The following is a 14682-nucleotide window of genomic DNA, read 5'->3' on the forward strand; positions in this document are numbered from 1 at the left end:
AACTTGATTTAGGAATTGCCATAGTCTTTTGAGTAAAGGGCATTGACTTCTCTGGTTATTGCTGAGCATTGACAGGTGGGAGTGCAGGAGGGGAAAGCCCGGTGTTCCCACAAGAAATGAGTTTGGTAATGCTGACTGAGCATGAGAGATTAGAGTATTGTAAAAGGTTTCTCTTTAAACAGTGCTTATTAATTAGCCTTAGGTTTTTGGAAACCTAATTGAGGCATTTTGCAATCAAATAATTTTTGTAGAAGCCGAAAAGTCTGATGTCTCAATGGTCTGGAGCAGAGCTTATGTGTAGGTGTTTTCAGGGTAAATACTATCTTGTGCATCATTTCCACATGTTATTGGAGAGCCATGAAAATGTTAAAGTGAACCATTATCTGGATGGTTTTACCCACCCTTAAGAGGAATAACTTTTCCCTCTGCTTATGACTGATCCAGTCCTGCTGCTTTCTTTCTTTTTTGTTTCTTTTTTGTTTCTTTTTTTTATCTTTTTTTTTTGTTAAAAACATTCTTTTTAATTCAGTGTGATAAAACATCCGTTATTTGTAAGTTGATTGAGCATAAAGTATTTCATTATAAAATGGTCATCCATCACTGGAAGCTGGGGGCTGCAAAAAACATTAACTGTGCACTTTTGGCTGGAATGCAGCTTCTCCAGAATAATGCAGCTTCTGTGTAAAGTATGCAGCATAAAAAAATCGACTGTTCAGGAAAACAGGTGCTCGCCTTGCTCTCCCAGGGCTTTGGGATTTCATCCCAAGTGTTTGGAAGGGCCCTTAAACTCCTACTGTTACCTAGAGTCACTTTTTGGTTTTGAGCAGTGCTCTCAAAGCTGAAAATGCTGGTGTGTGTCAAGTGATTTCATTCTGACAAGGCCGTGAGAATTTACTAGCAAGTTTAGCTGCTGCTCTTTTGAAAAAGAGATATATTTTCTTCCCCTCATTCCTTAGCTCTTCTGAAAATTAGGTAGCTTTTTTAAAAATCAACTTCTTTGACACCCAAAAGTGAGTGGCTAAACGCTGCAGAGTTTTTTGTCCAGTTTGTCACTGTGAATCTCCTTGATATTTCATAAGCTCAGCTGCTGTTCTTCTGTGTGATAAACCGTAAATATAATTTTGACTTCAACTTGTGTTATACAGTGCATATCATATTTCCCTAACTTAAATAATAAGTCGGAAAATAGCTGTTTTAACTAAGAGTCTTAGTTAACTTTTGATTTTGGGGGGATAGAGTGGGAAGCTTTTATTGGATTGGTGTTGCTGATTTTTTTGACAATATTTCCAGGTAATCCTATGGCACAGCACTTAAGGCCAAATATGTTCCCTTTTTATATGAGGAGTTGAAGCAGAGATGAAGTGACTTGCCCAAGGGCATGAAGGGGAGATGAGTGGGAGAGGCTGGGGAGGCTGATTTGCCTGTCTATGATCAAGGGCCTTGCTGCCCCTTCATGGTCAGTTTATTTGTATATGTGCTTACATCCTGTCAGAGCAAATTCTGTAGGTCTAGGTCTAGGATTGAAAATCAAAAGGAAATTCTTCTGTCTTTGGCTTTTTACTGAGTTTTGGGAATAAGTGCTGTTGGAGTATAATGGTTCCATCCCAGAGGTCATGGCAGCAGAAATGCAAGGGTGAGTGGTTAAAGCAGGGTTGTGTGTGGTGACCCGTTCAGTGTGTGTTGTGTATTCCAGTTGGAGAGCCAGGCTGTGTTGTGCCTAGGGGAAGAACAGAGGGAGTGAGGAGCTGGGGGCTGGCTTGAGCCAGCAGCCCTGTTTGTCTGAAGGGGTTGAAGTTTGCGCTGCGCTGTCGCTTTTACCTCGGTCCTGCTGGGCAGCATGGAGTCAGTGATGGCCTGTAGCAGGATCACTCAGCTGAACTTCTGAGCCACTCAGAAGTGGTTTCTTGTGTCATGGGCATGTGCTAGATCAAAAACATTAGTAGTAGACTAAAGTAGATCAATTTGACACTTTCTTAGAGACTGTAACCTGTAACCTGTATTCTGTTTCTTTACATGGATTTTAGGCCATTTTGATTCTTCATAGACATTTTATTGTTTTAGAGCAGATAAATGATTCCAGAGCATGGAAAAAAATGAATTTAATGGAGTTGGGGATTGATATAACATTGTTTCCATGATGCCTGTCTTAAGATACATCCTACTTGGTGATCATTGAAGTTGAATACCATTCACAGATCTCTTTACATGCAAAAACTAACAAAAAAAAGTCAAAAGTGTGGAAACTCAGGATTTTATTTCTTTTCATGTATCATCAGGACCTTGTATCAGTGGTTTGCTCAAGCACATTACAGTATGCAGAAATTAATTTCTTTCCCTAGTCCATTTGGAGGAACATAATGCTCACTTGTTGTCATTATTATAGGAATCAAGCTGCTGTTTAATGCAGGTAGCATCAAAATTTTGGCACATGTGTGTATGCAAGGATTACTGATTGCTTCAGTTATTGGTGGGGTAGGGGTGAGGGGGGGGAAGGTTGCTTAATGTTTTTATTTTTACTGTTTGTATGTCTTAAGGTAGTGGTTGTGTTGACTGCCAGCACACTGGGCTCTTCTTCCTTTTGCTTCTGTTCCACTCCTCTAGGTTGAAAACTGATATCCCTGTGATGTTTTGCATTCTGCTTTCCTCAAGTCTCCCATTTTGTTCTGTGGTCACCTGGTATGTGGGCTCTTGAGCTCTGGGCCATCATATTTTGCCAGTAGCACCTGGGCGTTTTTGGTTAATATGGCAAAGCACAATGTCTCCTAGATTAGTTCAGGTCGAATAGAAGAATTTGTGTAAATCATAACAGCAAGGTACATTGAATCTTTGAGAGAGATTTTTGTCATTAAAAGATTCTTTCCTCTTAGGTCATCAGGCTTTTCTTCATTTCATTCTTTGGATTTTGTCTGTCTCACTGATGCATTTTTGATTCTCTGGCAACACAAGAAATGTCTTGGCTTGTTTGGGATTTGTTGTTCTTCAATTTCCTTTTAATTTTTCCCCTTGACACTCATTGGCCTCCCTTGAGGAAAGGGTAAACAGAATGGAGTAACATCCAGACAGCTAATTGATGATAAAACTGTAATCTTTTTCTCCAGCCTCCTAGAAATAGTGAAGGTTTCCTTTTCACAACACGGTGAATTTGCAATGAGAGCTCTATTCATAGCGTGGTAGACACACAAAGCTGTGAAGAATTACTGTGCTTTAAAATACCAGGGAAGGAGTTTTAATTTCTCCTGGGCTTTTAAATTGCCTACTTAGCTTGGGCCTGGTACTGTGCAAGATGTGTAAAATATCAGAGTGAAGCAAGTCCAGTGACTGAATTGGGTTCTGTAGAGTGTCACAATCTAATTGCTCTTTCTTCAACATATACCAATTTCTTTTAGAGAGGAGAAAGAGTGCTTAAACTTGACATACATCAAACTTGTACTGTCAGTAAGATGAGCAGCTAAGTCCATCCTTTGGACTTGGCAGTGTGCAATTCCCCACAGGTTTCATTTAGCCTGGTCTGTCTTGTTAGACTGGCCACGCTCTCTTTCCCGTATTAGGAGGGAACCTTGGGAAACCTGGCTCTAATTCACAATGCAGCAAGATCAATAACTATCAGCATTTGGTCAAGGGCAGATGAGTTTGTCATGGGATGGCTGCTTTTTGATTTGGTTTATTTTGGTTTAGTAATTTCATTTAGAGTTGAGTGTCATTGGCTTGGAGGAATGCCTGTGGGTTCTGAACTTCAGACCTGGTGCAGGTCTGTCACAAAAACTGGCTGTTGTCATAGGCATGGTGATTTTCTGCAAGAATCTTTTGAAACAGCTTCATCTGGTTCTGAACAGACAAAAAGTGAAGCTTGCCTCCATTTTATTTGCCTTTTTTTAATGGGATAGTTTTGTTTTGTTGGAGTTTTTAAGTGGATGTTAAGTTTCAGTTACCTGTGAAACTTTTAAGCAGTTTAGCTTACTGAGCTTCAGGCTAAGTAACTTCCACCCATGGGAGAAAAATGCTTCAAGAATGGGTAAAATCTCAAGTCAGTTTTTGTAGAGTCATTGGAGAGTTCAGTTTTCTGGAGTAGAATTAATGCCATTCCAATTATCATTAACAGTTTAGAGCTTTTGTCTGTTTGTAAAAGCCACAAAACCAGTGGTATATTCCAAAACCTATCAGAGACTTCGATCAGCTGTATTACCCTATCTCCTTTCCCTCAGAGCAATCAGCCTTCCTGTAAGGGAGATAAAAAAGTATTCAAGCAGTTCTGAATTTGCTTATTTCTAGCATATGTAAATAATCTTACTGTGAAATGTGCTGGCAAAATCAAGTGGTGCTCTAATGTTTATCCTCTACTGTGAAGTAGGAGAAAGGTTTTCATGAAAACAAGGATGGATTAACATTGAAATTACCCTTATTACTCTTCACACGGGCAAAAGATTCACTCATGAGAGAGCAGTTTGGAGATGGGAGGATTTTGCTATATAGTTACTTGATATTTTGCCTTTCATCAGAATTAGTCATGTCTTAGAGTTGTTCAGGTCATGGGATGGGAGGAAATAGTCTAGGATTTGAAGCAAGGTCTGCTCCTGATGACCTTCAACCTTACTGTGCTAAATTACCCCTCAGCTCACTTTTAAGAGCTGTTCTTATTTTGAAGCAGTCTTTTGATTGCAACCTCTGACCAGTATGTGTCAACCATAGCTCAGAAAAAAGTTTGTCAAGATGTTTGTCTCTGCTATCTCCTCAGTGCTAAGGAATAAAAACAGAATTAAACAACTTCAGCCTTTGAAATAACGTCATATCCAGACACTCAGCAGTCTTCATGACTGGTGTTAGAAATTCAAGGTGGAGCAAGTACTCATGTCTGTACTTTTAAGTCCATCCAAATAGAAACCGTGGGACTTTGCCTCCTGTGTAGTTCCATACTTCTAATGATGGCATTTGCTTTCCTTGTGATTGAAATGAGTAGCTTCTGCTTGTAATACCACTCTAGAACAGAATACTACAGCTGGGTGAAAAGCACTTTGGGAACAGTGGAGACACAGCTGGAGTTTACAGTGAAGTTTTGGCTGAAGATACTTTAGCAAGTTCCTGCTTATGAAAAAATGCCCAGGAAATTTTAATGATCAGTCAGAGCAGCTGAATTTGAAGCACAGCATCAGTTGAAACTCCTTATAACTAATGGCACACACTGGTGGCATTGTCAGTGCTTCTGCTTCACTGGTAGGGAAATATAATAAGTAATTCCATCAAAGACAGTATTTTAGTTGAGTTTATGTTGCCCTAACTAAAAGATGTGAAGAGTCAAATGCTCAGTATGCATTATGTCATGCTTCCCCAAAATAAAAATCTCAGTTCTGAGGGGTGCTTGAGATCTTGGCACTGTGGAACAATCATTTGTTAAAGTCATGTTTAATGAAAGGGAGATAAACACACGAAGCTGGAGTGTGACAAATGAAAGCATTTGTGCCATTGTAATGAAATTAGGCAAACAGAACAGGCTTGACATCTCTGGGTTCCCCTTGTCAAACTGCATTTGTAATTCCAGCTTTGCATTCATGTGTGGCTGTGAATGGCACTGTTTCTCTCTTGGTTTGGTGGGTTGGGGCCCCTGAATGACCACTTTAATTCACAGGGCATTAGCTTTGAAGAGTATATTTTACAGACATCCTTAGAAAAGGATTGTAGTTAATTCATACTTCTCTTTCATTGGCTGGAATATCCTTGATTTTCAGACTGTGTTTATGTTTATTGTTTGCAAAGCTTTTGTTACCATTTATTATAATGAAGTATTGATTTCAGAGATGCACAAAGCTTGCTTCCACACATCCCTAGGGTATGTATACTGTGTTGCACAATCCCCACAGTATTTATGTGTTTAGAAACTAGGATGTAAGCTTCTGGCTCCTTAGCTGGCAGAATCTTGTTTTCTTTATCTATTAAGAGCTTAGAATAGGATAAGACAATGATACTGTGGGGAACCTGGAGAGAATATTTGGTGTCTTTTGATGACCTCTTGTTTATGAAGTTTAGTGGACATTGGCATTATTTTCAGGAAGGAAAACTAAAGCTTTCTCTCATAACACTAGCTGCACTATACAGACTGTATAGGTGGCAATCTGTTCTCCTTTCAGATCAGAAAATATGTACAAATGTGCTACCAACTGCACTATGTTGCAAGGGCTGGTCTAGGTATTGCAAGAAAAACAAAATGAGAGCAACTAAGACCCCCTTGTGGGGGAGAGGTGGCAGAGGATTCTTTTCACTTGAAACACTGCCTGTACCAGGGCTGTGTGGAGCAGAACATAAACTCAGGAACAAATGAGTGTGGTTCATTTATAATGTAGCTTTTTTGCACTTGTCATCCAACATTAATTGGCTGTTATTGTTTGGGGTTAAATGTCAGAGTTGGAGTAAATTTGCTAGCTGGAAGTCAGGATGTCTTTTAGCTCAGGTGCAGAGTGGCATGTGTTCCAGTCAGTCTGGAGAATTTGTTTTTGGAGTGGTAAAAAACGTGCTCCTCTGTTTATCAGCTGTAGAGCTGCTGTGGTTGCACTTTTGCCAGGGCACCTAGAACCAGTATGTATATACTGTTCTGTGCCTGTTACCTAGGGACTCTATGTAAAGCAAATTCAAGCTCTGAAGATTTTTAGAGGAAAAAGTTACTATAATTCTGTTTGCTAGATTTGTTAACTTTTAAATTAAACAGCTGATAATCACAGGACTAACTCAAAATAACTTCTCATTTCCCTGCAATCCTGCATTTTGACCTAGCTGAAATTAAGCCAGTACTTATTTCAGCAGTTAAAATGTTTATGAAAATCCAGAAAGTGTGACCACTCCATGCTTTATGATTGTTTTAAAAGGCAAGTACCTTTTTGTCCTTTTTTCTTGGGACATATTCAATCTGACTTGCTGGTCCAGATTGCAGGGGCTTCTCATCCTTTGAGTGAAAAGACAAAATGTTTTTGGTGTTTGTTGAGTGAACTGAGAATAAAGTACATGTCATGTAGGCCAGAATGGCAGTGTTTGCAGAAAGTGGTTTTGAGGATGACCCAGGAAGCACTTGCTGATACTTCAGTTTTCTGTGGCGTGAACTGATTGAGCCCCAAGGCAAGAGTCCGGAAAGCTGGAATTCTGCTCTGTTACACTGTTATCTTTGTCTTTCTCTCACCTTAAGAAAAGAGAATGTCTGTTCATTGTGCAGCTCAGTTTGCAAGCAGGGAACACAGTGCTGCATGCTCAAAGCATTGCTGTTGTCTGGGCTCGCCTCGCTGCAGAGTGCGTGGGATAGAGCTCAGACAGCCTTTCTGAAGGCTGGGCGTCAAAGGCCAACAGCTGCTGCATAAGAGGAGTCCAGGTCATGTGGTTTGGGTTGCAGTTGCCTGTCCTCGGGACAAATGATGTTGAAATAACTTGTCATAAACAATTTTTTCTTGTTCATTTACTCTGATTCGGAACGCATAGCCGATCCTGATAAGAGTCATTCAGGAGTGAAGAGTTGAACTGCCAGAGAAAGCAGCTTATGTGAGCGTTTTAGATCAGGAATGTGCCAACAGTTTGCTAACAATAAGAAAACTCGTCCGAGAGGGACCTGCTCCTGCACTTCAGGAGAAAATGGACGCCAGAGGTCTGATGCAGTTTGTTTGCTGAAGTGCCAGAATGGCTGGATGGGATTGCTGAAATGGGAGTTGGGTGCTTAAACATGAATTAGTTGATTAAATATCATTATAGACATGTGTGTCTAAGTGCAAATAATCCATGGGAAGAATGAAGGAAAGCACTGTGGTCTCAAAGGAATTGTGTCCTCATTAAAATTGCCAGCCTGAAGAGTTGGCTTTTTGATACATTACTTAAGATACTCTTTCCTGTCTTCTCCATTTCCATGCACTGCTTTAAGCTAGCTGAGCATTACCGAGTGTTGTGCTGATGCTGGTCTCCACTTGCTTCTCTGAAATTTTGTTGAAAGGACCTGTGTGAAAAGAATGGGAAGTGCTTTCCAGCTGGTTCCCCAAAGCAGACCAGGCTCTTCATTTAAGTCTAAGTAAGGTTTTAATATAATTTTTTCCTGGCTTTGAGTAGATTTCAAAGGAAGCCTGCTTTAAGGAGTCCCTTGTGAAATTTTTTTCTCTTTGTGGATAGTTATTCAGTGTTTCCTCTTGTAATACCCTTGGCTGAAGTCATGCTTGCAGATTTGGTGGGTTTTCAGATGGGTTTTTTGTTTGGTTGTTTTTTCCCCCCAGAGCTGAAACTGCTTACTTAAGTAGAGAACCATCCTGTATTTTCTAGTTAAAACACTGAGAAATGTCTCTTGCTAGAAAATTGGTAGAGAGGAAATCAGCAGCTTGTCGAAGGATTCAGGAATTGCAGTCTTTTTTTCTCCCTGTCTCAAAGAAGCTCATATGACAGATAAGTTCAATATTTGATTATTTTATTAAGGGTATAAATGCCAGTGATCCTGTGACACGATTAGCCATTAGACTTGTATCTTTTATTAGGAATAAAAAGTATGTTTCAGCAAATTGAGCCAAGTGTTGTACTCAAATATTTCTAGTCTCAAAATTATTCAAGTTACTTTTAATACATTCCTCTGTGCCTATGTACTAGCTGTCTTGTGGTTACCTTCACCTGTTTTCAATGCTTTTTCTCCTAAATCCCCCTCAGGGCTCCTCTTATCTTGATTCCTTCTGCTTTATTTGGTTGGGCTTGGTTTTTGTATTGGTTTGGTTTTTTGTTTGTTTTTCTTGGTCAATTTCCCTAGTTCTGGTTATTTTCTTCTGCATTTCTTTTCCATTCCCAAAGCATCTCTTGATCATCTTGGAAAGTTCAGGAAGCTTGTTAGTTGTTTTTTCTCCAGCTCAATAGCTCAGTGCCTTCTTGTACTGTAGCTTTAGAGTGGGTCCTTGCTGGCCGAAACAGCAAGGAGAGGAGTGCCCTTTTCAATTGTTTGGTTGAGAGGCTTATACAGTTATTTTGAGAGCAAGACAGAAGAGTTTTTAAGTTAGGGTATCTTGTGAGGTTTTCCTGTCTTTGCCAAGCAAACATTTAGTGTTGTAGAAATGCAGTTTGTATTCAGGCAAGGAGCTGCAAGAGGTCCAGTGAACCTGGCTGTACATTTGTACTTTGCATGTGATTAGTGTGGAGTTTTATCTGTAGTAGGATGTTACAGGGGCGGCAGAAGGTGGGACAGAGTCTATAGAGTTCAAGGGTTCACACAGTTCCAAGGGTAATAGGGAAATTAAGCTACATCTGCCAATGAGTTAAAGCATAAATTTAGGCAGCAGTGGCCTCTGTGGTGTTTACAGAGTGTTCCTACAATCAGATTTTAGAAGGCTCCAGAAAGCTGTTTTGAAGATTGCAAGAAAATGAACTTTACAAAGCATTGCATTTAAAATATACACATACACCTACGTGTGTGTTTGTGTGTGTGTACATGTAAAAGCAACCCTGACCTTCCTGCCAGCCTTCTGAAACTAACCTAGAGCAGGCTTCTTTCCCTCTGAGATGAAAAATGTGTATTCTTAAAGAGAAAATGAATCCTAATAAATCAAGTCTAATTGTCTTTTAAAAATTATTTTTATTTTACAGAGCTATCTGAAATTGAACCGAATGTCTTTCTTCGGCCTTTTCTGGAAGTAATCCGTTCTGAAGACACTACAGGCCCCATAACTGGATTGGCACTCACCTCTGTGAATAAGTTCCTCTCATATGCACTAATAGGTATGTTATGTGACTTGGTGGGATTTACCAAAATGCCAGCCAAATGCATCTCTGTGAGCTGTGTCTTTGGCCAGGATACATGCTTGCAGTCTTAATATGGAGATTAGGGAAATAAGAAAATTGTCATTAACACTGGGGAAATCAGCATCTGCAGTTTCTTAATATCTTACTGGCTGATCTTTCATGGTCCTACAGCTGTGTCTGGAGACAGAGCCAAAGCCTCTGCTCTGCCCTGACTGCTGTGTGTGCTTAGGGCCTGCTGCAGGACTGTGCTGGTCACCAGCTGCTCTTTAATGCTCTCCAGGCAAAAGGGCTAGGGAGGGAAGAATACCAGCTTAGATTACAATGTTGTAACATGTAGAAACACAGTAGGATTTATTTAGTTTTGTGGACTAATATTTCTGCTCTAGAGTGAGGATGATTTTTTGCCCAGTCCCAGACCTTGTCCAGTGGTGTGCCAGTACTCTTCACTTTCCACAATTGTCATTGCAGAGACTGTATTTTGCTGCTGATCAAACTTTCAAATTTGCACATTTTTCTTTGTAGCTGTGAAAGACTAATAATGTGCATGTGGTCAGTTCCCGTGGCTCAGTTGGCTTGTATCTCACTAGCTGGCTTTCTGTCTGCCATCAATGTGTCACCCTGTTGTTAGTGGTACTCGATTTTTCTCTGTAAGTTCTGCTAGTACTTTGTGATCATACCTCTGTGAATTGCAAAACCTGTTATCCATGTTTGTTTATATATACTCTCACTTAAGGAAAACAATTTTATTAGTCTTCCTTCCCCCTCAGTTCAGATTTCTCAGTTCTTTTTCTCCTTTACATTGTAAAGGAGCACTTTGAATTTTTGGTTGTTTTAAATATTTAGTTCTTTAGAGATGGTCTGAAGGCAGTTAGGGAAAGAAAGGGGCATGCAAATGTCCATGCAAATCACTTTTGCAGGAAAGATACAAAACTAAAATGAGCAAAAATAGAGACTTGCAGGAAAAAAGATTGAGGTGTTGGATGAAAATCTAGTGTATGAAGACTTCAGTTAGTGGGTAGTGTTTGATAGAATTAAGTACAATAATATAACTAGAATGATGCAATAATGACAGAAGTTTTTAGGACAATAAAAAATTTTAAAAAATAAGCCTGTAAAACATGTCCCCCTGAAGAATTAAACAATAATGCAAAATATATGACTTTCAGCATTACAGTTAGGGATGGACTCTTCTTCTGGGCTTTTATGATCTATATCACATGTCCAGGCAATGTCTGCGCAGGCAACTGGCTACAAATCCTTGATTTGAGACAGAAACAGGAAAAAAATGGAGTTTAGAATTTATAGCCTTTCTCTAGCTGCCTGTTGTTTAGAATATTAATTGGGTCACTCCAACAAGAGTGCATCCCTGTAGCTGTTGGTGATTGTGTGTCTTTGTAGTAGGCAGTGGAAGACTCTCTGCCTGGCTTTTTTTCTGGGGCAGAACCTGTAATTCAAGACCTTCGTTGTTGCTTCAGGTGACATTCAGAGCAGCCTTGTCCTTTGTGCTGCTCCAGATACCAGTTAGGCTGGGATTAGTGGTGCTGGCTGAACATCTGGCTAGGTTGTGTTGTTAAATGAAAGCTTTTTGGTATTATAATTTCTTTTTGTAATATGAGACTAAAAGTAGTCTAAAGACTGCTTGCCTAAACATAGGAAATGCTTAAAACTGTTCTTGATGTACAAATCTGTCTCAAACTATACAGAGCAAGAGTGAAGAAAGCTAGCATAACCATGGTAGGCAAATTGCGGTGTGGCAGATAATATAGTGTGTTTTGGGGCTGCATAATGACAGGTGAAGCCAGCACTTTTTAAAAAGTGACATTAGCTATGTCTGTTCTCTGAGTGGCTGGTTTTTGCTGTTCACACTGGGTTGAAAACCAGGGTGCAGTGAAAGGGCCAAATTCCTCTGATAAATATCTTTGTTTAAAATGGCTTTCTCTTCCCATTTTCAAAGTATTTCATTGCTAATCTTTGTGCAGTCTTTATTGGTTTTTTATTCTTTCATGTGTCAGGTGGTTACCTGTCTCCTTTCTAGGCCAGTGTTTCTCAGGGCTACATTTTAAAACCAGTTAGAAAAGAATAATTCCTGAGTAGAGTTTAAGACTTCTGATCTCTGGTAGTTTGAATTGCAAATTCATTAATGATATAGTGTGCAATCACAGCTCAGTTAGATAAAATTACTCGATATTCACCATGTGTGTGTTTTAGCAGGAATAGTTAGCATTACAGTGATTATCTTCTGCTCTAAGTACTTCTTCTACAAGAGTTTTAGTTGATAAATTACACAATAACTTTTGAAGTACTAGAAAACTGTGTGGTAATACTAAACTCCTATTGATTTGTATCCCTCAGATTAGTTTTTTCCTTGCTCAGCAGTTTTGCAGTAGCTAGTGAGCTGTCAGCCTGCTGGATGAGCTTAAACCTTAGCTATAGGAAGACTAGTGGCTAAATTTCAGAATTAGGTTTTTCTGTATTTCCCTCAGAAAAAGTATGTGCTCTTTTTATTGTCCACAGCAGCTTTTGACTCCATTTCTAAAGTTAGTTTTCCCTGATGTTCCTGGAAACTACATATCTGTAAGAAAGTAGCTGTTGCTCAGCTTCCAGTGAGAGGATTTGCTGTTTAAGTAGTTTAAGGCTTGTTCTCCTCTCCACTTTTTCTGTCTCCTTGGTGATTTATTTTAGTTCCATTAAAGGTGTTACTGAGCAGGCTTCTGGCTTTCCTGAATTCCCTCTGGTTCAGAGCCTGGATTTTCTGATTTCTCTTTGTTCTTTTGCCCACCTGTTGTAAGACTGCACCTGGTATGAAATGTGTGTATCTAGATGGGGTGTCTAGATCTTTGCATTGTAGATGGCAATTTTCAAACTGTTATTGTGCTCACTCAAACTTCTTGTTAGTGATTCTGAGCAGGCATCGATACATCTTTCTGTACTGTTTTCTCACAAGGGAACAAAGATTTTTGTCTGTATCTTGTTTCTGCAAAGTAGAAGTATCTGTGCTTTTAATTGAACTCAAGAGGCTTTATAAATTGACCTGAATTTGTAGTGCTGTTCCAGGGAGCCAAAACTGAAGTAGTCAGGCGTGATGTGTGTTGGGAGAGAGGTGTTGAAGGTAGGGGCTAGAACAGCGAAGCAGTACTCACAGATCTGTTAAAGAAGCATGTGCACAACTTGCTTGCATTTCCTTTTCACACAGACTGTTTATCCATAACTGTGATTAAATAGATCACTAAGACCAGAGTAACTCACATCTCCTGGAAAAGGTGACAATGAAGTGAATCTCCGTGTGCTGCTTGTGGGAGACTTTTCTGCTGCAAGTTGCTTTTTTGTCTTGATTCCCACTGGGCTGCTTTCCACTGTGGTTGTTGAGGTTGGTTAACAGTAATGCTCATGTAGGTGCTGGCATTGTAACACGACTGGTCTTTGCCTAATTTAATTAAGACAATTCAGAATGAGCCTACATCACCTTTGGTGATCTATGCTATTACCTCCATGAATAAGAGTGCATGACTGACCAACCTGTGACTGATTTTATTGCCTCTGGTGGAAGAGTAGTAGCTTCTCATTGGGTTATAAGCCATTATTGGAGGTATGCAGAGGACTGCTTTTGACAGCCAGACCTCTTTCTTACCTAATGCTTCCAGTTTTGTATCCTGTTGTGTGCTGCTGCTAAACTGAGTGAAAAGTCACCGATTGATTTTAGAACAGGCTTCTTAAAAGCTCAGTGAACTTTGTTTGGCAAACCAGGAGAGGAACTCGCTCTAAACTGTGCAAGATTTCTGTCTGTGTGTGTGAACAATGTCAAAAGTAAGCCAGCTCTGTTCTTAAAAGCTATGTGTAAGAGACGGCAATGGCAAAGTGCTGCTCCTATGCTGATTTATGTGCTTCTAAAGTACACTGGTGCCATTTCAGTTTTATGCAACTATGAGAAATTTCTTACCCTGCAGCCACTCAGGATAGGAGTGTGGTAGAGGGCTGTCGTCTCTGGACCACAATAAGGGCAGCTTTCTTTAATGCCAAGGGCTTATAGCCCTTCCTAGATGTGAACGTTACTGGAGTCAGAGAGGGAATCGGCAAAGCTTCTCTGCAAAGCTTACAAGGTCTTGCTTGGTTGCTCTGTCAGCATCATTGTTGCTGGAGTTCAAGAGGCCCCATTGCCAATTAATGAGGTATTAAGCAATGTTTAGGTTGTCTCCTTTCTTTCCTAATGACTGTTTAGGTAGAAGGGTATCAAGATTCTTGCCAGTGCCATATTGTCTAAGTGAGAATGAAATCAAAGCCAGAGGCAGCTTTTCTGAAGCCACTGTAATGTAGCATGAGATACAGTTACTGGCAACAATCTCATCCTAAACATTCTCTCAACTGCACCATTGTTTGTAGCTGCAAAAGACTGAAATGGAGAGAAGGAGCCTTGATGAATGATTGGAGTGGGAGGCCTGCAACTCTGATATCTAAACTGTGATTGTGTCTGTCTGCTGTTTTCTCTGGGGAAAGCTGCTGGTCTGTTCCTTCCCAGCTCTCGTTCCTTGAGAAGGATGTAGAACAAGAGACAATTTTCCTTCCTCAATTTAGTGGAACCTGTTTGGCATTTTCTTCTCATGAGAGTAAATTTTAGGTCCCCTATGTTTAAGAGCTTTTTTTTCTTTATTCCCAAGGAGAATCTGAATGCATTTAATAGCTGATTGTGCTGTATTGTAGGGAACAAGACACAGTCTTAGAAGTTAACTTGTAAAACACAGAGAACCGGTAACAACGGAATTGTAATTATTTTCTTTGTTAAGTTATATTTTTTTTTTTTTCAAATGTAAGTGTATTCTTGATACATCTTTCTGAAAGCTCCCAGTTATAAAGCCTTTCTATTAGTGGGAGGTGAGTTATGTACTTGTCAGGTCAACTCAGTGCAAGTCACATAAATTGAGAAAGCTGAATACACAATATCTCTGTGTAGATGTCTCC

At 39.8% G+C, this 14682-nt stretch overlaps 1 protein-coding gene across 1 annotated transcript in view; it reads left to right on the top strand.

Annotated features, from left to right (window-relative positions):
- The window catches only part of GBF1 (golgi brefeldin A resistant guanine nucleotide exchange factor 1), a 98882-nt gene that overhangs the window by 45883 nt on the left and 38317 nt on the right, over nucleotides 1-14682 (top strand). Inside the window, exon 4 of the mRNA XM_058810919.1 lies at nucleotides 9574-9705. Coding sequence (XP_058666902.1) covers nucleotides 9574-9705 — 132 coding nt within the window. The remainder of the gene's footprint in view (nucleotides 1-9573; nucleotides 9706-14682) is intronic.

Source organism: Ammospiza caudacuta, chromosome 9 (genome assembly GCF_027887145.1).
Source record: "Ammospiza caudacuta isolate bAmmCau1 chromosome 9, bAmmCau1.pri, whole genome shotgun sequence".
NCBI classification, from domain to species: domain Eukaryota; kingdom Metazoa; phylum Chordata; class Aves; order Passeriformes; family Passerellidae; genus Ammospiza; species Ammospiza caudacuta.